This window comes from Dreissena polymorpha, chromosome 13 (assembly GCF_020536995.1).
Source record: "Dreissena polymorpha isolate Duluth1 chromosome 13, UMN_Dpol_1.0, whole genome shotgun sequence".
NCBI lineage: Eukaryota > Metazoa > Mollusca > Bivalvia > Myida > Dreissenidae > Dreissena > Dreissena polymorpha.
In genome coordinates, this window is record NC_068367.1 from 26,196,679 (window position 1) to 26,222,549 (window position 25,871).

The window sequence follows — 25,871 nt, forward strand, 5'->3', positions numbered from 1 at the left end:
CATTTGTTCTAATGATATCTTGGGCTGCATAAAACAGGTCAGTTCCTTTGTATCTTTGGTGAGCAACTTTTGGCATTTCAGGTCCTCTTGTTTAAGTAAAAAAATATTTCAGAGGGTAAAATGAATTATTTCAAGATTATTTCAGCACTCCTACTTGCCTGGCTATGGTGTTCATATCTTTACTTTATTTATATGTTTTACGTCTCCAAAAGTTGTCTTACTTCCAAATCTGGTTGGTTATTATCCCCCGCCATAGGCAGAGGGATATTGTTTTGGCGTTGTCCGTCCGCCGTCTTTCCGTCTGTCCATCTCTCCGTCCGTCTGTCCGGAGCCATATCTTGGAAGTGCTTTGGGGGATTTCATTGAAACTTGGTATGAGTATATAAATGGATAAAAGGATGATGCACGCCAAATGGCATTGTACACCATCTGTTAATAACAGAGTTATTGCCCTTTGTATCTTGAAAAAATGCTTTTTGTGTTTGTCCGGAGCCATATCTTGGAAGTGCTTTGGCTGATTTCATTGAAACTTGGTATGAGTATATATATGGATAAAAGAATGATGCACGCCAAATGGCATTGTACATTATCTGTTTATAAGGGAGTTATGGCCCTTTGTATCTTGAAAAAATGCTTTTTTGAGTGTCAAATATAACACTTGTGTGTCCAGAAGCATATTGGCGGGGGATATCAATTCAACGAATTTGCTTGTTCTCTTTACACTTGAAATTACACTTTTTCCATAAAATATAGCAATAGGCGACACAGTCAACATCATGCAGATATGCCCACATTATGACATAGCATAGTTGGGCAGAATAAATATAAATCACAAATCTTTCTGTGGTTTGGTGGTTGGGTGTTGTTTTTTTTTTTGGGGGGGGGGGGGGGGGGACATGTTTTTTTCTAAAAGTTTATTTTGGTACTCACATTGCAAGTTCTGTTTGGCTAAAACTTTCTATCGCTAATCCTTTTCATGGCCTGCTAATGGTTCTACTATCAACAAAAGAGTCAGTACTAGTGTTGCTGTTAACACCTTAACAGCCATTTATTGACAAATGAATTTTATCATGTATTCATGCAAGGGGATTTTTTTGATAGCGGTCACTAATTGCTGTCAGTAGATGTATTGTAATTAAGTAAAAGCCAACTGTGTATGTATCTTATAGCTCAATCAAGCCTTAAGTTGCTGTATTATACCACCTGAGCTATAAATACACATGTAAAATCTGTAAAAACAGACATTTTACAGACAAATGTATTTTCCACATACATTACCTTTTGTTTTTGCTTGAATTATAGAAAACAGTTTGTACATGTTGCATTAATCTAAATTTAAATCTAAATAGTTTAGCACATGTCCGTCCGTGTGTGGGTCCGTCCACCAGATGGTTTCCGGATGATAACTCAAGACCGCTTAGGCCTAGGATCATGAAACTTCATAGGTACATTGATCATGACTGGCAGATGATTCCTATTGATTTTCAGGTCACTAGGTCAAAGGTCAAGGTCACAGTAACTCGAAATAGTAAAATGGTTTCAGGATGATAACTCAAGAACGCTTACGCCTAGGATCATGAAACTTCATAGCAACATTGATCATGACTGTCAGATGATCCCTATTGATTTTCAGGTCATTAGGTCAAAGGTCAAGGTCACAGTAACTCGAAATAGTAAAATGGTTTCCGTATGATAACTCAAGAATGCTTACGCCTAGGATCATGAAACTTCATAGGTACATTGATCATGACTGGCAGATGACCCCTATTGCAACTGACAGCCCATATGGGGGGCATGCATGTTTTACAAACAGCTTTTGTTTTATGTTACTTCCTTCACACTTTTGTTACAGTTTCTCATAACGCCTTCAATATTTTACCTATCTCTTACATATTTGGCATGTAGGTACCTTGCATGGACCTCTACCTTTTGATGAGGTTTGAGGTCACTGGGATCAAGGTCATTAAGGCTAATAATAGATTTTTTGACGATGCTGCTTCTGCGAAGCATCTCGTCTAAGTAATCATACCATGAACAAATTCTTCACAATTGCGACCTATTTTAATGACCGAGCCAGTCTGATTGAGTTTGATTAATCGGCAAACCTCGCTTATTATCATTGATTAAGGTAAAGGCAGCTTGGTTCCCGCCATCTTTCAAATTTATCGAGAGGTTTGGGACAGGAACCAGACACGAAACTGCCAGGTGGCACTTCAAACGCGGTGACACTGGGAAAAGCCCAAATGTAGTTATTTTTAGATTTGATAGAGAATGTAACACGCCTCCCAGTTTCGTTGAATGGGTCAAGCTCCCCACGGGTACTACTTCCCTGTACCCCCACATTTTTAGCTCGACTATGATACATAAAATATATATAGTGGAGCTTTCCTACTCACTCCGGCGTTGGCGTTAGCGTTAGCATCTGCGTTAGCATGCAAATGTTGAAGTTTTTTTACTACCCCAAATATTTTCTTTGTCCCTTGACATATTGCTTTCATATTTTGCATACTTGTTTACCAACATAACCCCAACCTATAAACAAGAGCAGACAACTCTATCAAGCATTTTGTCATAATTATGGCCCCTTTTCCACTTACAATATGCAGCAAATGTAAAAGTTTTTGTACTACCCCATTTATTTCCATTGTCCCTTGACATATTGCTTTCATATTTTGCATACTTGTTTACCAACATCACCCCAACCTATAAACAAGAGCAGACAACTCTATCAAGCATTTTGTCATAATTATTGCCCCTTCTATACTTAGAATATGCATATTTTTGATAAATCTATGTTAAAGTTTGCGTACTACCCCAAATATTTCCTATATCCTTTGACATATTGCTTTTGTATGTTGCATACTTGTTTACCAACATGACCCCAACCTATAAACAAGAGCAGACCACTGTATCAACAGGGCCCTCGTTTTGCCGTTTTTGGGGCCGAATTTCGGCCCCATTCCCCCCTTAAAATAGTATACTCTTTCCCCCTATTTCAGCTAAAAATTCTCCCCTCCAAAAAAAATTATTTTTTTTTTACTTTTATACCTATGTGCCAGCTGGTATCGTGCTATTAACCTTTGATTCAATGTATATTTATGTAAATTACATTAAAATATAGCAATTTTAAGTGTTGAATGGTTTGTGAAAAGATCTTCTAAAATTCCCTTTATTTGCCTAAAACAACGCGAAATTCCGCCCTCTAATGGCCCCGGCCCCAATCCCCTAAAGGGTAGCAAGGGCCCTGATCAAGCATTTTGACATAATAATGGCCCCCTTTACACTTAGATAATTGAACATTTTGCTTAAATTGCCATAACTTCTTTATTTATGATCACATTTTATCACATTTTATTATAACTTTGACAAAACAACACTTACCTGAATACCACAATGGATTCCACCCAAACAATACCCCACGCCCCTACCCAGAATCCCTTTCATCCCCAACCTCACCCCCCCAAAAAAAAATAAAATATATTTTTTTTTAAACATCATCTAATAAATTACCCCACCCCACATTATACCCCCCTCTCACCCCCACCCCCTACCCCCCCACCCCCCTCCATTTTTTTTTAAACATCATCTAATAAATTACCACTCCACACAGTATACCCCTCTCCCCCCCCCCTACCCCCCCCCCCCAAAAAAAAAAATTATTTTTTTTGAAAGATCGTCTAATAAGTTATTGAATGTGAACAATTTCCCCATGATGGCTTACGTTATACTGTCAAGCACTCAAATAGTTGACAGCTAGTCCTCTGACAGCTCTTGTTTATGCCCCCGGTAGGGTGGCATATAGCAGTTGTCCGTCAGTATGTCAGTAAGTCAGTCTGTCTGTCCATTTGAAAACTTTAATGGTCATAACTTTTTCAATATTGAAGATAGCAACTTGATATATGGCATGCATGTGCATCTCATGGAGCTGCACATTTTGAGTGGTGAAAGGTGAAGGTCAAGGTCATCCTTCAACGTCAAATGTCTAATATATGGCGTCTGTCTGTCCGAAAACTTTAACATTGGCCATAAGTTTTTCAATATATAAGATAGCAACTTGATATTTGGCATGCATGCGTATCTAATGGAGCTGCACATTTTGAAAGGTGAAAGGTCAAGGTCATCCTTCAAGGTCAAAGGTCAAATATATGGCATCCGTCCGTCCGAAAACTAACATTCGCCATAACTTTTTTATGGTTCCGAAGGGTGGCATATAGTTTTTGAACTGTCCGTCAGTCCGTCTGTTCGTCAGTCAGTCTGTCCGTCCGTCAGTCCGAAAACTTTGACATTGCCCATAACTTTTGCAATATTGAAGATAGCAACTTGATATTTGGCATACATGTGTATCTCATGGAGCTGCACATTTTGAGTGGTGAAAGGTCAAGGTCATCCTTCAAGGTCAAGGTCAAATTTTGCAATATTGAAAATAGCAACTCAATATTTGGCATTCATGCATATCTCATGGAGCTGCACATTTTGAGTGGTGAAGGGTCAAGGTCATCCTTCAAGGTCAAAGGTCAAATTTTGCAGTATTAAAGATAGCAACTCGATATTTGGCATGCATGCGTATCTCTAGTCAAAATTTTTGACGCTCTCAAATATTAAGCTACTTTTTATATGGGTAATATTTGGAGCGTACAAAGGGGGAAAGACCAAATTAATGGTGGGAATATTTTCTTCTTTGTCTATATTGTTGCGCAAGGATTTTGTGCGCAACATTCAAGCCCCGATATAAGACACTTAATATCAACGGATTGCAATAATATTTACATACCTGTGTAGATAATTCATTTCTCGATAATGCTCCGTAGAAATTATGTAATGACACTTTGAATTTTGCACGCCTAATCAATTTAAATCCAACCACTATTCAATTTTTCAATTTCTCTCGATTCGCTCGCTGTGTAGATATAAATCGATAACACGACCTCGATGTAAAGCATCTGGTTTAAAGTGGGAGAATAAACAGCGTAAAATACAGTTTGCGTTCGTCTGTTGTGGTGCAGAGCGTTACATAGTAAACAGATGTTATACTTTTCTGGATTAATTTAGCATTGTTTTTTTTTCTAAATTGATAATTAAAAAGTTCTGAAATATATTACATCTTTTATTTTTATACTGTACATAAATAATATTAATACAGATCGTACAGTATACCGTCCTATGTAACGTAGAATGTAAGTACATAAAACAACACAGACAGAGGTGCGAAAAAGACATGCATAAACACTTGCTGAAACTTAGAACAGTGAATAGAAACTGCACCATATCTGTTTTGAACATTTGCTTATTAAATCGACAAAGATTAGCATACTAGATCTAGTTAGGTCAAAGTCGGTGTTAAAAGCTCATGTTAAATAAAATTACGCGTACACGTTACACCGTAATGCCTTCTTCTGATTGGTTCATATTTAAATCAGTTTCATGACATGGCTACAGGTCAGTGATTGTTTTGCGATTTAAGCAGAAGTTTAACTGAAGAATTTATGCCTTTCTAACTTCGAATCTACGATATTTGATGTAAAAATGGACTTCTGAATTAAAACTGAATGAGTTGGTAATGTTATTTTGCAATTTTACGCAAATTGATGAAAATTTAAACTTTCTGGTTTCCACCACAAAAAAGGTCCTTCAACGATGAGACGTTCCAAAGAATTTAGCCCATATAAAAAGTATCTCTAAATTCTTTGCGCGTCTTATAAATGAGACTAGCGTATCTCATGGAGCTGCACATTTTGAGTGGTGAAATGTCAAAGTCAAGGTCATTCTTCAAGGTCAAGGTCAAAGGTCAACATTTTTCAATATTGAAGATAGCAACTTGATATTTTGCATGCATGTGTATCTCATGGACCTGCACATTTTGAGTGGTGAAAGGCAAGGTCATCCTTCAAGGTCAAGGTCAAAGGTAAAATATTGCAATATAGAAGATAGCATCTCGATGTTTGGCATGCATGTGTATCTGATGGAGCTGCACATTTTGAGTGGTGAAAGGACAAGGTCATCCTTCAAGGTCAAGGTCAAATTTTGCAATATTGAAGATAGCAACTCGATATTTGGCACGCATGTGTATCTCATGGAGCTGCACATTTTGAGTGGTTACAGATCAAGGTCATCCTTCAGTGTCAAAGGTCAAATATATGGCTTCAAAGCGGCGCAGTAAGGGGGCATTGTGTTTCACGAACACAACTCTTGTTTTGTACCCAACATTCTTCGTACCCAATTTTTTTTTTCGTACCCAATTTTTTTTTGTACCCAAATTTTCGTACCCACATACACAATTGATAAACTTAAATTGATGCTTTTCAGGGCCCTTGCTACACTTCGGGGATTTGGGCAGGGGCCCTTAGAGGGGGGGAATTTTGCCTTGTTTTGGGCGAAAAGGGGAATTTTAGAAGATCTTTTCACCAACCATTCAACACTTAAAATTGCTATATTTTAATGTAATTTACATAAATATACATTTAATCAAAGGTTAGTAGCATGATTCCAGCTGGCAACATAGGTATAAAAGTAAAAAAAACAAAAAAAACACAATTATTTTTTTTATTTTTTATTGGAGGGGGAATTTTTAGCTGAAATAGGGGAAAAAGTATACTTTTTTTCATGGGAAAGCCGCCCATATTCGGTGGTAAAAAGTGCAAATTGAGGGCCCTGCTTTTATATCCATCCTCTTCGAAAGCATCGTCACACCAGTACTGTCAGTACTTTGATTTAGGTGGTTATTGCCCTTTGATAAGTAATATGACAATCTAAAGAATTTGATGTTTCTGTGATAGATCACAGGAACTTATTATCCGAAGTTTATGAAACCATGCAGTATCCTTCATGGTTGGCATACCTAAATATGACATATTGTTCCACTCCGGTGATTTTTCAACGAGTCATGGCCCCTTGAATAATAATTAGTTACCACACAATTAACACATAGATTGACAAAGTGCATCATCGGGGAGCATCCATCAGTTTCACTGATATTCTTGTATTTATAAGTACACTGTATCTCCAAAATAACGCGGATGACGGGGTCCAAGTCAGAAGACAGCATTATAAACGGATTCGCATTTTAAGTTCTGAGCATTCATAAATTATTGCATTGCTGTGTTGTCATTTGCCAATTATGCAAATATTCATATAAAACCCTACAGTATCAATAAATCTATACATACCACTTTTCTTATGTGCATATATATCCGATTATCCTGTATAATTAATACATCAATTTAAAAAAAATCTTACCATTTATGACGAGAAATGTGTTTAAGAATTTCATAAACATGAACTGTGCATTATGGGACAGCGGTTTCATAGGGCACTGCTCAGATTTAATTGTAACAACCAATGGACAAGTGTATATGAACATTTACACATTTATTATTTGAGCTGAGTAATTAATAAATTGGTTGCTATAGTGATCAGAAAACATTGCATTTTGACCATACATTTGGTTCTGACAAAAGTTCTTAAGCGGCTTGTAACTGAAAATGATTGCTGTGAAATCACTTAATTTTGTCAGCATGGAATTTCGTAGTTTTTTAAAAATGACTATTTCTCCTCAACTTTATTTTGAAAATTAAAGTTTTTTGATTTTGAAAATGAAAGGTATTTGCGTTGGTCATTTTCTGATTTGTTTGCAAGGCCAGAGTTTTTTAATAAAATGATTTTCGGATTTTTTTTCTAAAAGTGTCGGGTAGGAGGACAGAAAAAAAGAAAAAGAAAAAAAGATGGATGACCAAATATGCGCTCATTTTAAAAATGTTATGGTATGAAGTTCTTTTTACTAAGCAACCACAGTGATTTTTTTCAAACATGTTGATGTGCAAAATGATCATAATCAGACTGTATTTATTATCAAATTTCACAAATTCTAAAACAACACCTTTTGTTAAAAGGTTTTCTGTTAGTTGTGGTGGTTGATTTCCAGGTCCAATTATTAAAAATGAATATTTTTTCACATCTTTTTCTTGACAGAAAGACCCAGGATAATTGCCACCATCCATTCTTGTTGTCTGAAATAACACAAAACATATTTGTACAAACTATATACAACAAATCAACACATAAATGTCACTATCTTAATATATGTCCGAATTTTACCATATCCGAAATATAGTACATCGAGTGAAGGACCTACCTTTGATTTCAGAAATAGTTGGTATCTTAATTAAAATATATCGTTCCCAGAACATTTTAATAATGGAACTGTTAAACACAAATGCCTGTTGAAACAAGTTAACATGTGTTTTTGTCATGGTATTGATTAAAGAAATAGCGTCCCTAATAATCGTTATAATTATTGATCTTCGTGACAGTTTATTTCAGGATAACATAATTGATAGTTCAATGTCATAAAGGAGCTGTGAATCAGATAATAACCCCCATAAACTTGACTATTTTATTAGGACATTCATGGTTTGAAATCGTTTTAGAAACTGTTGATTTTTGTGATTTTTGAACTTTTGGTACGAACCAGTTCGGAACAAAAGCAAAGTTTCGTACCCATTGAAAATAACGAAAAAACACATCATATATGCACAAATTCGTCACTACAACTACATTAAACAACACATAAAATTTTATTCTCTAAAATATGACCGTTTTTTTGCGTAAAATATGGAATGTTTAAAGTTTATAGACGTAAATGGGTTTCGCATTTCGAGCACCTATTAAATTAAAATCGTTCTTTTCTTATTGCTTTCATAATATTTTTTAGTCATTTTAATACTATCAATTTTATAAAATTGTAAAGAAATAATAAATTATTTACTTACAAATCGATTCCATTCAGGATTTTATGTGGTGGTTGCATAATTATTGGGAAATTAGCAGACTTTGCTGATGAAAGCGTTGTAGCGTTCATCAACTTCTTGCACAAACAATTATGGCGTAGCTGTTGGTAAATTCCAGCACATGTACACGATGAAGGAGGTTCACGTATTAATGTGGGTGATTAAAACTGGGTTTATTATGATGATTTATAACTCATTTGAACTTTTTCTAAAACCCGGCAAGCGTTTCTTGTTTAAAAGCCACCTTTTGGCATCCAAAAAAAAAAAAAGATTTTAATTAATTTTTTTTTTGGTTTCGTCAAAAATTGGAGTCGGCGGGTCCGAAAATCATTTTATTAAAAAACTCTGGCCTAATACTTGTCTGCGATAATTCGTGGTAGAGATAGGCGGTTTTCTTTTGAGACGCTTGCGGGAAGTGGGCTCTATTTATCACATGCCACTAACTTGTACATTGTTATGAGGTTATAGTCCCTGGCCCTTCTTATTGCATGCCAGTTAACTTATTCATTGTTATACTGAGCGGATAAGTGGGGCTGAATGACTGTTACAAGTGTTTGAAGTGACAAATTAAATTTCCAATTAGTCTTATTCAATTACAATCATGGCAAAGCAGAAAAAATGATTACGTTTAATCTGCAACATCCCTGAAAAAACACAATTTACATAAGATTAACAAGTAGCGCTAACCGTTGTGATTTTACCAAAACAAAGTAAACCCTATCCATACAGCTTTACTTCCTAAGCAATTTACAGGACCTTTCATGTCTTAGTTAAGTACACAGTATAATATACTCCCAATTGTGAATTCTAGTAAGTGGATTTATCTAGATAGCTAAACAGACACAGGATGTCTTTCATGCATACTGTAATTCAGGCAATTGTATTTTTATGCCCCCCTTCGAAGAAGAGGGGGTATATTGCTTTGCTCATGTCGGTCTGTCTGTCGGTCTGTCGGTCGGTCGGTCCGTCCACCAGGTGGTTGTCAGACGATGACTCAAGAACGCTTAGGCCTAGGATCATGAAACTTCATAGGTACATTGATCATGACTCACAGATGACCCCTATTGATTTTGAGGTCACTAGGTCAAAGGTCAAGGTCACTTTGACCCGAAATAGTAAAATGGTTTCTGGATGATAATTCAAGAACGCTTATGCCTAGGATCATGAAACTTCATAGGTAGATTGATCATGACTAGCAGATGACCCCTATTGATTTTCATGTCACTAGGTCAAAGGTCAAGGTCACGGTGACCCGAAATAGTAAAATGGTTTCCGGATGATAATTCAAGAACCCTTATGCCTAGGATCTTGAAACTTGATAGGTAGATTGATCATGACTAGCAGATGACCCCTATTGATTTTCAGGTCACTAGGTCAAAGGTCAAGGTCGTGGTGACCCGTAATAGTAAATAGGTTTCCGGATGATAACTCAAGAACGCTTATGTCTAGGATCATGAAACTTGATAGGTAAATTGATCATGACTGGCAGATGACCCCTATTGATTTTCAGGTCACTAGGTCAAAGGTCAAGGTCACAGTGACCCGAAATAGTAAAATGGTTTCCTGATGATAACTCAGGAAAGCTTATGGCTAGGATCATGAAACTTCATAGGTACATTGATCATGACTCGCAGATGACCCCTATTGATTTTCAGGTCACTAGGTCAAAGGTCAAGGTCACAGTGACAAAAAACATATTTACAAAATGGCTGCCCCTACAACTTAGAGCCCATATGGGGGGCATGCATGTTTTACAAACAGCCCTTGTTAATTGTATGTAATTATTTTTTGTGAACTTAAATTCTTCGTCAATCGGTGTAATGACAAAAGAAACGAAAATTAGTGCATAGCAAATAATAATGGTTTCACAGTATATTTCAATAAAAAGTTCATTAAAGCCCCTGTCAACTAAAACATAAAAAATTTAAACTGTGAAATAAACACATTTTTTTTTTGAAGGGAACTGATGCAATTTAGTATGCTTTTAATTATTTTTGATAGAGTGATGCCTTAATTATAATTTTCAAATTCAATGAATTTTAAATTAATAATATATTTCAAATATATAATACATTATGATATTTTTTAGTCATTATATCCCCATTACTGGTAATGGGGGCTATATTAGAGTCACTTTGTCGGTTTGTCTGTCGATCCGTCGGTCTGTCCCGAAATTTCATCCGATCTTCACCAAACTTGGTCACAAGTTGTATCTAGATGATGTCTAGGTCAAGTTTGAATATGGGTCATGCCAGATCAAAAACTAGGTCACTGGTCACATAGTGTGTTTTAAACCGAAGGTTTGTCTGGATCATAACTATGTCATTTATCGTTAGATTTTAAAATGACTTGGTATATTTCTTCACCATCATGGGACAGTGAGTCGAGTGAAAAAAGTATGTTGATATCTCCAAGGTCAAGGTCACACTTGGGGTCCAATGGTCAAAAGCTTGTCCGGGCCATAACTTTTGTCATTTATTGTGAGATTTTAAAATCTTTTGGCGAAGTTGTTTACCATCAGTGGACAGTGTGTCACCCAAAAGAATAACGTCAATATCTCCAAGGTCAAGGTCACACTTTGAGTTCAACCATCATAAATTAGCTTGTCCGGGCCATAACTAAGTAATTTATTGTAAGATTTTAAAATCATTTGGCACATTTGTTCACCATAATTGGACGGTGTGTTGCGTGAAAGAATTACGTTGATATCTCCAAGGTCAAGGTCACACTTAGAGTTCAAAAGTCAAAACTGCCCATAAATGAGCTTGTCCAGGCCATAACAATGTCGTTCATCGTGAGATTTCAAAATCATTTGGCACATTTGTTCACCATTATTGGACGGTGTGTCGCGCAAAAGAATTACGTCAATATCTCCAAGGTCAAGGTCACACTTTGAGTTCAAATGTCAAAAATGGCCATAAATGAGCTTGTCCGGGCCATGACTATGTTGTTCATTGTGAGATTTTAAAATCATTTGGCACATTTGTTCACCATTATTGGACGGTATGTCGCGCGAAAGAATAACATGATATATCCAAAGTCAAGGTCACACTTTGAGTTCAAAGGTCAAAAATGGCCATAAATGAGCTTGTCCGGGCCATAACTATGTCGTTTATTGTGAGATTATTTAATCATTTGGCTCTTTTGTTCACCATCATTGGACAGTGTGTCGCACGAAAGTATTACGTTGATATCTCCAAGGTCAAGGTCACACTTTTAGTTCAAAGGTCAAAAATGGCAATAAATGATCTTGTCTGGACCATAACTATGTCATTCATTGAGAGATTTTAAAATGACTCTGTACATTAATTTTGTTCACAGTCATTGGACTGAGTGTAATAGGAAAGAATTCAAGAGTTCAAATGGTCAAAATGGCTGTAAATAATAATGGCATAATAATTCTTAAAAATTGCCATAAATTACATTCTCTTGTTTTGTGAAGACAGCATGCATAAATAGTCTGTGTCATTGTGGCATGTGGGGGTATACGTCACGTCTGTGACAAAGCTCTAGTTAAATCATGAATATGGAATAATTATTTTGACTGATTAATCTTAAGACTAAAGCTGGTTGCCCCAAAGTAAGAACATTCAAGAAGTCGCACCTTAATGTATCAGTCTTAATTTGGAAATATGTGGTTGAGAGTAAGTTTTACTGTTTCAAAATTGTGCAACTTAGCTATGATAAGGAAGGAGAACATAAACAAGGGTTAAACGGAAATGCTTAGATAAATTATCTGTTATGAAGATGCACATGTTTATATGACATCATTTGATGATAAATCAACAATAGAGAGGATAATGTGTATTTTGATGTTGTTCAAAAAGACAAATGATCCTAGGTCAAGTTTACCTTTCAAATTAAAATATGTTCAATTCAAATGCAGACATTATTGTACCTGTCTCCAGTGTGACTAAAAGTTGAATGTTAAAAATTAAATGAAAGTTGCTTACTTCAAAACCAACATCTGGTTGCAATATTTGTTTTAAGGCCTTACTCTTAATTTAGAAATACAATAAGATACTATTTGTTGCGCTTTGTTACATTGCAATACGATCTGATATGATCCTGATGGAAAATTGATTGCAGTCAATTATGTACATATAATTGTAAGCTAATTCAAATCAATAAATACTGATTTATGATTTTAATTGAGATTTCCACGATTGAACTAAAGTTTTGATAAGATCACCACTTTAACATCATAATTAATACCAGGATTTCAACTGTGTATTGAGTCGTGATCGTTGATACCAAATCAAAACATGAATACATGATTGCTGTCAGTGCTGGCTTTCAAAAGTTTTGTGAAAAGTAAATGCTCCAGAATCAATAGTTATCTTGTATGAACACTGTACCTTTAACTCACAAATGGGGATTTTTGCAGTGTGACTGTCAGTTGCATATATTAAGTACTGCTTATATGAATCCTCTTGGTGAAAGTGGCTGAAGGGACTTTTGATGTGTTGAGTGTGCTTGAACATAAGAGCCAATAATTGTTCTTCACTTGACACTTCTTGCTCAACCGAACAGGAATAAATCTAATTGTAGTTTTTCCTTATGACATGCAACTGTCAGCAACAAGAATAAAAATAATTTAGGGGCCTTATTCGAAAAACCTCATAAGTTGAATCTTGTACTCAACAGCCTACCTATTTCTTTAATTACATAATACGTGATAATTATTCTTTGTTTATAAATTGACAAGTGGGTTTAACGTTGCATTTAACAATCGCAGATTGTTTCATAATAAAATTGCTTGACTGAAAACCCTTTTATAATTGTCGTTTTTTTTTTCAGGCCTTGTTCGACAGTGGAATAAGACCATCCTCCAAGGTAAATAATAAGTAGTTTAAAGGTTATAAATAGTGTGATCGTTTGTGAACATACATTTTACTATTTAAGTTTATTTTAAGCCCCTGTCCATTGAACATAATCCAATGTATGCTAAATTTGCATCTCTGTTATAATCAAAGATAAGAACATTTATTTTACACTGAGAACTATATCCTTTGTGAGAATTACATAGAGTTATGTGAAGGTTCAAAAGAGTTTAGTGGTAGTGGAATACATACATACATTTAGTGTAGGTTTGTCACAAATGTAGTGTACATACTCGATTTGCTCCAGAGACATTGCCCATAAGCATGTAAAGAAACTGTTCAATATTTAGTTACCGAATCTTTTATATCTTTGATATATTGATCGATTTGGAACATGTGGAGAAAATTATAATACAATAACATGTCTGTGTAACATTTGTGGCCCTATTCCTCAAAGGTCAAGGTCACACATAGAGTTTGAAGATCAAATTTGGCAGTAAAACATCTTGTCCTAACTGTTACTTTGTCATTCATCATGTTATTTTTATTGACATAAATGGAGATTTGAGACAAAAATGTGGATCGTGGGGGCATCAATGCACTTAAGTCACATGTCTTGCTTTTCCAAGAATTTATGGAAGATGACTGTGGTTCAACATAATGTTATTAAACCATTATTCGGGCGTTACTTGCAATTGTTTAATTCATTTTCAGGTAAGAAAGCACAAACCAAAAGTTTACCCCACTTCTGGAGGAAATGGCATACTGCAATCTTACTTTTTTTTCAATCCCAACCTTCAATATTGTTATAATTTCAAGCCTTTTAAAGTCTCCTTTAGTTTACAAGTATTACATGTATAATAATTGGCAATAAACAATCGGGCTTTTCATTTGGGTTTCATTTAGAATTGATTGGACATACATTATAAGCCAAATAACAATATTACATGTATATTCAGTTTTGTATCAAGAAGGGATACAAATAAATTGACACAGAAAAATAGTTTTTAGCTCGGCTGTTTTCGGAGAAAACCCGAGGTATTGTCATAAGCAGCTCGTTGTCCCCTGTCCGCGGTCGGGTGTCTGCCGTCCGCATCGTGCTAAAACCTTGATGTTTGTCTCTAAAATCAAAGTGCTTTCACATACAACTTTGAAACTTATATGCAGATGGACCTTGATGATTTCTACGCTAAACCCATTTTTGGGTCACTAGGTCAAAGGTCAGGGTCACTGTAACCTCTAAAAAAAATAAAAAAATATTCTGACAATCTTTCATTAATTAGCGAGGCTGTTTTCGGAGAAAACCCGAGCTATTGTCATAGCCAGCTCGTCCGTCGTAGGCATCGTGCTAAAACCTTAACATTGGCTCTAAAATCAAAGTGCTTCCACCTACAACTTTGAAACTTCATATGTAGATGCACCTTGATGTGTTCTACACGCCACACCCATTTTTGGGTCACTAGGTCAAAGGTCAAGGTAACTTTGACCTCTAATATCAAACTTTAACATAGGCTCTAAAATCAAAGTGCTTCCACCTACAACTTTGAAACTTCATATGTAGTTGCACCTTGATGAGTTCTACATGCCACACCCGTTTTTGGGTCACTAGGTCAAAGGTCAAGGTCACTGTGACCTCTAATATAAAACTTTAACAAAAACCTTAACATTGCCTCTAAAATCAAAGTGCTTCCACCTACAACTTTGAAACTTCATATGTAGATGCACCTTGATGAGTTCTACATGCCACACCCATTTTGGGTCACTAGGTCAAAGGTCAAGGTCACTGTGACCTCTAATAAAAAAAAAAAAAAAAAAAAATTCTGACAAGCTTTCGCAGCCGAGCGTGACACCCATTATGGGGTGCTCTTGTTTAAAACTGCACCCGCAGCCGAGCGTTGGCACCCGTTATGAGGTGCTCTTGTATAAACAATATTATAGTCTGCTCACTAAGGGATATTCAAGCATGTGTGATTGGTTACATCATCTTGTCAGATTTGAGCACACACTTACCCAAAAATTACTTTGACCAGTTTCATATGAAAATGGGCTTTATGCCATAAAGGGCAAACTTAGCTCAAGACCAGCCTTCACATCTGCGCGCTGACTGGTCAGAAGACAAGCTTCTCTTTCTTTTAATGAAACCGGGAAACCTTGTGTGAAGTTTCCAACAGCTTAGGTCCTTAGCAGACTGTGCAGGCTGGTAAGGAGCTATGCTAGACACATGTCATAAGACCCATGATGTGGCTTATTTCTTGCTTCAGATCAGTGAGTTGAAAGATGAGCATATTCATCACCTCCTGAAGATGACCAGGGACTTTACAGAAATCTTCTATAGGGTAGGTGTATTCATACTTTATAAAGGAAAGAGCTCATTGAAGGCATGTTTCATGCTCTGTACATTTTCTAGAATTTTTATGCAATGACAGTTTTATTTCCTAACCTGTCTGATTGGTATATGTTGGTTGAATACAATTATACTAGCGTTGATAAAGTCATTGCTTTAGTTCAATAACAATATGAAATTAAATCAATCTATAAGATATTATTCTGTATTATTCAATGTAACTTAATTCTGTTATTATGCTTAGTTAACGGCAATGAGCATTTGTTTAACACTGTATGCGAACGACTGGGTGGGGTAACGACGTAGCAATACTACCAACTGACAAACCATCTTAAAATTGTGATCCGAATTCAACGGTCACCTGTGGATAACGGTCACTTTGGTCATTTCCCTTGACTGACCGCTGAATTCAGGTTTGACTGTATAAACGTAGGTATGATTTTAAAAGTGTCCGGAGTCCTGTAATCAACTATCTTTCATATTGAAAACTTGTCCCTGTTAAAAGTATTTATGAATTTTGGCGTTGTTGCGTTTATGAATAAATACTTATGCATAAAGACATGGTTTGAATTTAAAAGAAAAAAATTACAACCTATGTTGTCAAAGGAGTCTTAAATAGAATGTTTAAGTGTTTTCAACACAAACCTTCCTTATTGTTGAGTGGTTAAGTAGATGTACATATTTCTCAAACAGAAAATCCAAGTTTTCATAAGTTTCTTTTATATGTTTATAATGTTTGAATGTCCTTTAACAATGAACCCAGAGGTTAAGATCCTATTACCTAGTAACACATGGAGTTGTTTTCATTCAACCCTTTTAAGAAGGCAGCATAATATTTCTACACTGCTGTCTGTCTTTGAATCTGGATGTCATATACACAATTCATGCTCCAGTCTTAACTGTGAAGTATATTGATGGAATTTAATATAAACTAGCATAAATGTAAAGCATCATAGTATAACGTGTCTTGTGTTACGTTGGTCGCCCTACCTAAAAGGTCAAGGCCACAAATAGAGGTTAAATATGACCATTAAACAGCTTAACAACTCCTGTTGCCTTGAGGTTGCCGCATATTTAATTATTTATGAATCTTACAATAACTATGCACAAGTGGAAAACAATTTTATACACAGTGTGGGGTTTTACACCTGTGTCCCTTTAACCTTTGCTGGACTGAAACATTAATCATGCAAGTTTAAAATTACTGACCACAAATTACCATCAGGAGAGGACAGTGTGTTGCCTGTAACACCTAAATCACTACCTTAAAGGCTCAATGTCGCATTAAGGGTCAGACGTCAAATTAAGGAATAAAAAAGCTTTTCGGACTTCGGTATGGCCCAGTTTATGAACGATTATATTGATTTTTGACGACGCGAACAGCATCGTCCAAGGTATCATAACCGTAGAATTTTTTTTAACAATGGCGACCTATGTAAAAGACCGAGCCAGTCCGATTGAGATAACTCGATTTTGTCAGTTACTTCCCTTTTGCATTCGCCACTGCGTAGGAGATTGCTCGTCATTGATAACATTCTCCTAGCAGAGTTGTCCTTCGTGTTTCAACATTCAACAATGGCTGCCACCATGAGAGTCTCGATTCAAAACTTTCTTACTGCATAAATTGGCTTGTTTCGCTATTTAGAAGCTGTCATTTAGGATATATGAATTATTTATTCACTAAATTCTCCGCTTATGACAACAATAGTTGGAATTCGAAGGACATATACTCAATGTGAATGAAGGACTTTCTAGTACGTAACAGCTTGACACGGCAAAACTGGCATACTGCATTACTGGTATTTTTAGTTATCAATATAAGTCACATTGTGCTTTATAAATTGTATTCGAGCATTTTGCGACTTATTGAATGACTATGATACCAGATATCAACATTTCATCGGGGATTTGCAGATCACCAAGCTGTCCTGAAATTCAACATTGATTTCAAACTCTTTACTGGTTTGGATACTCTTTCTTAGTGTTAGTACTTTTAATCATTTTAAAGTTAAATGAACTGTGTTACAGTAAAAGAGACATTAAGGCGATTGTGGCCAGTTTGGATCTAGATCAGCCTGCAGTCGCTTGAAAGCTGTTTGCTTGAAAGAGTTTTTCTGACAATAACAAATAATTTAATTGGATACTGATTTGACTGCGCTTTTCCTGTGACCTGGCTCAAATAATAGAATTGTCATTAATCAAATTATTTATTTCGAACATTAATCAATTGTTTTTCTTGTCCCTCGGGATCAATGACTCCAGCACTTTCCTGTTGAGAATTGAATACTGCTAAAGGCCATGCTAGGGGGCGTGAGAGATGTTGCACCTTCCAGTTTCGCTCGATTGTTCATTGTCGGCTCGGGTACTACGTACATGTACCCCGGGTACTCTTAAGTATACTTACATGTATCCCGGGTACGGTAAATATACTAAAATGTACCCGAGAAATTTAACCCTAAATTCATCGTTGTCGACTATTTTTTTGTAATAATTATATATACACATCAGGGCTTAACACTAACTTTTTGTTCAACTAGCCCGTTCGGGCTAGTAAATGCAGAACCTACTAGCCCTGACCAATCTTTCATGTGCCCTGACCCAAGTATTATAAAAACCTTTATATTTATTATTCAACTTGTATTTTCTTGTGCTTGGAGATGCGCAATTATGATTAAATCATTCTTATTAGCTTGCCTTACTAATGCTATTGAATTCAATATTCATCTATTTAAGACATCTATTTGTAATCTTCACGCCATTTCTGGAGAAATTTTCTTGTTTTTTTATTTCCTCATACTTTCTCTAACTTTCCTCCTTCCCTTTTCTTTTCGTATCCGAGGAACCCCCATCCCCATCCGTAAAGCCAAACTTAAACAACGACATGAGCGTTAAAACCTTTTTTACATAGATTGCCGGGTTACCGTCTTACAAGAAATGGTAAGTGAATCTTAGCAAAATAACGTGTTACGGTAGTTGTAACCATTGTACAGGGTTAACTCTCTACTAAATGCCGGGATCGACCATTAATATTAGTTTTGCTAATTGAATTGCGTAAATTTTTTTGTCAAAACACTTCTAATCTAAATAAAGTCTCTATCTTCCTCTAAATGGATTTATTAATCGTCTAAAGGATGGAATAACTTTTCCATAATGACAACAAATTGAAATTATTTAAAATTGATAAATAACTATTAATTTTATAGTTACTTTGTGTTAATGTCGAGTTTTATACCTTCATCATTCCGGACGATCCTGGGCGATCCCGGCTTTTAGTTTCAAGCGTATTTTCATTGAGAAAACACGTCACTTCGAGGAAACCGTGTCTAGCGGCATTCCGTTTAAAAATAGGTACTGACGTGTTTTACCAGGAAAACCGCCGGGGATTTTCTGAATTGTCGGCCTCTTTTTGATTGCAATCAGGGGGTTCCGAATCTATTTCAAGATACGATCCGTTTGTTGTCTCAGAACTCACTCTGGGATTTAATTGTCATCTGATCGTACTGTATTAAGATTTTTGCATCTTTGAAAAGCTTATTTAAAACGCAGTTTATTGATATAGAATATATAATCCCGCCCAAAATACACACGACCGGTCGGGCATGTTCCTGGGACATTGGCTAGCCCGGAACAACGTACGGCAGTGAATGTGGTTCGGACGTGCCTTAGTGTTAAGCCCTGCACATTTATGTCAATTTTCTGTAGAATGGCCTCTATATTATCGGAACACATACTCAAAAAGCATGTTGATGCAGTGTTTTTTGAAGAGAAGTGTGTTTAAGATAATCGGTTGCGCGTTTTACGACATCGGATTTTGGGTGTGAATACAACTCAGGTACAGTCTTATATGGACCGAGTACAATTACGTTTATTTACCATACCTGGGGTACATGTAAGTATACTTAGAGTACCCAGGGTACATGTAAGTATACTTAAGAGTACCCGGGGTACATGTAAGTAGTACCAGAGCCGACAATGTCCAATCAAGCTCCATTATCCCTCATGAACCGACTCAAAAAACTGAGTCGGCAATATTTGACTTAATTTTTGGTTTGGTTGCTCTCGAGGGATCGAAAATATCAGAATCTTCCTAAAAGCCCTACGGGTTTGATCCCCAGAAGCGACATTGAAAACTAGCATACTTTGTTATCTAAAAGGCAGCTAAACCTGATATTCAATGATAATGTGAATTTTCTCTCACATGATGTTCATCAGTCATATTATATAAAAACTTACAGCAGTAGTAAACAACTGGACAATAATTAATGAATGCATCTTTCATTTGTCTTTGAAACTTTGATTTTGACATGGCCTAGATTTAAATATGTGACTGGACTTTACCAGCACTCTTGTAACAGAGCTAAACTTTAAAGGTACCATTGAAGATCACCTAAATCCAGATTTGCTATTATAGACGTGTGGAAAGTTTTAAGGGTGTGACAAGTAAGCAAAAATTGGTCATTACCCAGAGGCCACAACTGATCTATGACTGTATTAAAACAAGAAAAATCAGTGCCTGATTTAGATTTCCTTAGATAGTTCAATAAAAACTAATTTCATAAGCATGGTAACAGTTTAACAGTAATGCTACCAATGTGTCACACCAGGGCCTTGAATTTGAAATCTAGGACATGCATGGTCATTTCTTCATGAAATCAGGACACAAAATTGTATTTTAAGTCCTTAATTGAACTGGCTATAGTTCTCAGATTATTATAAGCTCAATCAGTATATTTATATCATTATTTATGCTTTTTGTATTGTAAACATATACACAATCATGCAGTTACATGATAGCAATAAATAATATCAAAGCTACCCATACTATAAAGGTCATTGACAAAGCCTATGGTCAAAATGTGAACACATTGAGTGTAATCGCCCTCTCGTGCCAGCAAAATCAACACGTTGACAGGTTGTCATTTTTGACAGTTCTACTTTCACTTTCATTTTGTGATATCAAACTATTAACAATAATGTGGCTGAGAAAAATATCGCCATTGCTTTTTATGCCCCCGGTAGGGTGGCCTATATCAGTTGAACTGTCAGTCAGTCAGTCAGTCAGTGTGTCAGTCTGTCCGTCCGTCCGAAAACTTTAATGGCCATAACTTTTTTAATATTGAACATAGCAACTTGATATTTGGCATACGCGTACATGTGCATCTCATGGAGCTGCACATTTTCAGTTGTGAAAGGTGAAGGTGAAGGTCATCCTTCAAGGTCAAATGTCAAATATAACGCGTCTGTCTGTCTGTCCAATAAACTTTAACATTGGCAATAACTTTTTCAATATTGGCGTGCATGCGTATCTCATAGAGCTGCACATATTGATTGGTGAAAGGTCAAGGTCATCCTTCAAGGTCAAGGTCAAAGGTCAAATTTTGCAATATTGAAGATAGCAACTCCATATTCGGCATGCATGTGTATGTCATGGAGCTGCACATTTTGAGTGGTGAAAGGTCAAGGTCATCCTTCAAGGTCAAAGGTAAAATATATGGCTTCAAAGCTGCGCAGCAGGGGGTATTGTGTTTCACAAACACAGCTCTTGTTTAATATATTTTCTGCACATTTCTTCAAAAAACTTACATCAATACACGATTTTCTTCGTTAATTCAATCATTCCTGACAGACTTGTGTACATATTTCGCTTACATTTTGACGCGCGTAGGTAGGACCGCATTACCACTTCCGAAATGTGTATTCATACTATTGCCTACGAGGAACTTATCTGAAGTTTGACGGAAAGGGCCGAAAATGTGCGAGTGTGGGTCAAGTTCCCCACAGGTACTACTTTCCCGTTCCCCCAATTTTTTTTCCGTACCTGAAATTTTTCGGACCCAATTTTTTTTTCGTATCCAATTTTTTTTTCATTCCCAATTTTTTGTTCGTACCCAAAATTTTTTTGGTCCCAATTTTTTTGTTCCCAAATATGTTTTCGTACCCAAATTTGTTTTCATACCCAAATTTTTTTCGCAAAATATTTGTATCAAATTTTTTTTTAGTACCAACATACACAATTGTGGTGATTGTGGTGATGTAGATAAACTTAACTTGATGCTTTTATATCCATCCTCTCAAAAGCATTGTCACACCAGTACTGTCAGTACTTTGATTATTGCTGGCGGATAAATTACTGTAGGGGATGGACATCATTAAAGCCATGCATGAGTTTGTAAGCTGGGGTAATGAGTAATGTTTTACAAACATCTTGTTTGTATAAATTTGAAGCTGTGCTTATAAGCCCAGTGCACATAACTTATGTCAAGAAAATCGTATTCAAGCTTGTCAATCAATGATTTTCTTCTGTTCTCTCTAGAAAGCTTCCATCAAAGAACAGTTTGCTGGGTTGGGTGAAAACAGGAAGTGATGTCATCATGTCTGATAATGCTCAATGGACATGCACATATTGCACATTAATCAATATGCCAACCAGTATGTCGTGCAGTGCTTGTCTGAATGCCAAAACATCTGGGAAGTCATCCTGTTCACAATCATCTGCTAGTGGGCAAAATATAAATGTTTCTACTGGTGCTTTGTCATCAAGTAATGTCCATAATGCTCATAAAGACAACAAAAGAAATTCTTCAGATACTTATAGCTCAGAGGTGAAAGCTAAAGTGCCAAAATTGGAAAGAGATGTTTGTGGAGCATGTGTAAATTATCCGCACAATTTAAATCAACCACAGGCATTACAGCAGAATCAAGCACATGTGCTGGAAGCTCACCAACCAAACAGTCAAAACAAAAGCGGTGTAAATGGCAAATCAACAGCTGCTGAAAAGACTAGCAATCCTCAGAAGGTAGAATCAGATTGTAAAATACCACCATGTCCAACACACCAGAAGAAGTGTAGCATGAAGGAAGTAAGGAAGGAAGGTCAGAACAAAGGGAAATGGTTCTTCACCTGCAATGTGCGCACATGCAATTTCTTTAAGGTTTGTAAGCATTTGGAGTTGCTAATGTAGTCATGGAAAATCAATTTGGTCTGATTTGATGTTTACAAATTTAACCGCATAAGAGGGTCATTAAAATCAATATAATTATTCATTATATGTTGTGTGTTTTTATTTCAAATACTTTTGTAACCCAAAAATTGAACAAATACAAAATAGACACAAATATTCAAAGCAATATCTGTTGAAGAATCAATCATTTATCTCACATTCAGGACACAACTCTTTATAAGCAGTCATAATAATAAGGAAGAAAAGTGGCACTTGTGTGTTCATTGCACATCTTTGCTCACAGGGGTTTTTATATGATTTTGTGGAAAAGGCCTGGCCTTTTTTGAGGGGGAAAAAATCGTGCGAAACGCCGGATTTTGAGGGAAAAAATCACACGAAACGCCAGATTTTGGGGGAAAATAAGGAGTCTTAAATAATCAATTAAGCATATTTTACTGTTTTTAAAACAAATTAAAGGAAACAGAAAATTTAATTATGCAATATTCTTCTATTTTCTACACTGGATCAGGTAAACTTAAATATTTAAAGGTTAAAAAAAAAAGAAAAAAAAGAAAAAAAATTTGGAGGGGAAAATGAAATCTAGGGGAAAATAAACCAGTTGAGGGGAACAAAAAATCGGAGGGGAAAGGGCCGATTTTCGGCGGGTCACAAAGAAGGAAAAAAAACCTGGCTCATTGTTTTTTTTCTTAGGCATGTATAAAGTTTTATTGCAAGTGTTTTTGCATTAATTTACAGAGCATATACTTCTTTTTATATTTATCAAATAAGTGTCTTTAACCAGCGGTTGCTTCATGGTTTTAATTTAACAATTTGGGCTTCTGAAGATATTTATACCTCGACAGGGTAGTCACTATTGGTCATTCAGGATGCATATATTAATGTATCAAGCAATACAATTGAACTTCAAATGTGTCATCCACATGTTGTGGAGATGTGCAAGACATATTTGTTGGTTATCAATTAAATTCACAAGTGGTGCAGTGTCAAGTGAAAAAAATATTTTTTATGGAAACGAGTGCCAAAAAATGGACAATCTTAACAAAATCAACAAGTTTTCTTTTTATTTTATGCTTTTCCATGCTTTATTATATTTACATTTTTGAGTGTTCAACATTAGAATTACGGAGAACAATGATGTCATAATGTAAAAATAACAAAAATCATTTCACAATGAATATATAGATTATTTTCAATGATAGTTATCAGTGTTATGAATAGTGAATTACAATGTTTAAATTTCTGATATTTCCCTGTAAACCACTCAAATATATTAAATTAATATAAATATGTACTTGAAGCATGGATTGGATGTTGCAAATCCCAGTTTTGTTACCATTGTATTCCCTCAGTATTGTTTGCAGTGGGCAGACGAGCAGTTCCCAATATGTGCAGGTCATGGGCAGCCGTGTACCATAAGGACTGTTATGAAGATTGGGCCCAATAATGGACGAAGGTTCTTCACTTGCAAGCTGCCCAAGAACAAACAGTGCAAGTTCTTTGAATGGGCCGAGGGCTATGATTGATTGTGGTTGTTTCATTCACTTGCGCAGTTTACATAATTGTCTTGAAAAAATAATTACATGGTGCTGGTGTTTTTATTGCTGTATTTGTGTACATAATTATGTGTTTCAATCGTTACATAGCTCTGGGTAATTTAAATTAATTATGTTGTTACTTTTTGATGCATTTTTATTTTCATGATATTTATATTACATGTCCATTCTTCTTTATAGCATATGCATCTTTTATGGGTCATATATTGATTTTATGTTTAGGTAAATATATACTTTGGTCTTCCTAAATTGTTTTTAAACTAATACTGCCAAAAGCAAATGAAGTCCTCTTATGCATAATAAATTTGTTAATTGTTTGCTGGTGATCATTTGAAATTGCCACTAAAGTCAATATGCGAATTTGGCCAAAAGCTATAGAAACATTCTAGCTCGTGATAATGTTAGAAAATTTTCATTCTCTGCACAAGAATGTATTAAACATTAGTATCGCTTCTTATAGAGTTTAAGCGATGCTGAATCTGTATCTTTTCCAAAATTTCTTGAGATTTTTTTTATAAATAATTTTGTTGGAAAGAAAAAAGCTGTAAGCATTTGCTGTGTTCATCTATTTACATTTGGAGCGCCTGATTTCAAGATTATATCAAATATTTATGAAGACGATCACGACAGCCATACGCAGACACGTATAGCTCCAAAATATCTGTCAGTTATTGACATTAATTGGATAACCAGCGAAGTGTGAATGTAAGACTTGTTGACGGGCCATTTTAATAAGAAATTATATTCTATTTAATTTAAAGATAACTTCATATCTTTTATCAATAGTAATGTTTAATGCAAAGTATGCACTTATTTGCTCAACTAGGTGATTATTTTTCCAGATTCAATGTCTTTTAGCAATCTTTATTGCAACATCACATAAGGTGGATGGAACCGTGCTCAAGATTATATATTTGGTATCAAAGGACAAGGTGGTCGAAAAACCTTTCATATTGGAGTTTTCTGCTCAAGTTTCTTGCATGTTAATAATCCAAAGATCAAGACAATCCAGAGATCAAGACAGATACCAAAGGTTTTCGCTATCACCTTGGTCTTTTTGATCATGGAAACATGCTTTGATGTGTAATAGCTGTAGTGTATATACAAATGTACTTGTATCAATCAGACTTTGAGGTATCTGAAAAATAAACACCTATCTATCTATCTTCGGATACTGTTAAACTCCCCTTTCAGGTATTATTAACAGATCGCGCTGCCAGTGCAAGAAAAAGATTTATACAATATTGTACAATACAAGTATTGACAGTGAGGCGTCAAGAAAGAAAGTAAGACTGAAACAAAGTTTGAATGTGTTAGTATATGTATACATGTAGACAAGAGTTAAAATCAGGTTAAAAACACACTCTGCCGCAACTAATTGTATGATATTTGGCTTACTGCCAGCT

At 35.7% G+C, this 25,871-nt stretch overlaps 1 protein-coding gene across 1 annotated transcript in view; it reads left to right on the forward strand.

Moving 5' to 3' along the window:
* LOC127854528 (endonuclease 8-like 3) overlaps positions 1-25,629 on the forward strand; it is a 52,356-nt gene extending 26,727 nt beyond the window's left edge. Inside the window, exons 5-8 of the mRNA XM_052389592.1 lie at positions 13,584-13,619; positions 15,868-15,984; positions 22,259-22,882; positions 24,274-25,629. Coding sequence (XP_052245552.1) covers positions 13,584-13,619; positions 15,868-15,984; positions 22,259-22,882; positions 24,274-24,435 — 939 coding nt within the window. The 3' untranslated portion in view covers positions 24,436-25,629. The remainder of the gene's footprint in view (positions 1-13,583; positions 13,620-15,867; positions 15,985-22,258; positions 22,883-24,273) is intronic.
* Positions 25,630-25,871: the final 242 nt, after the last annotated feature.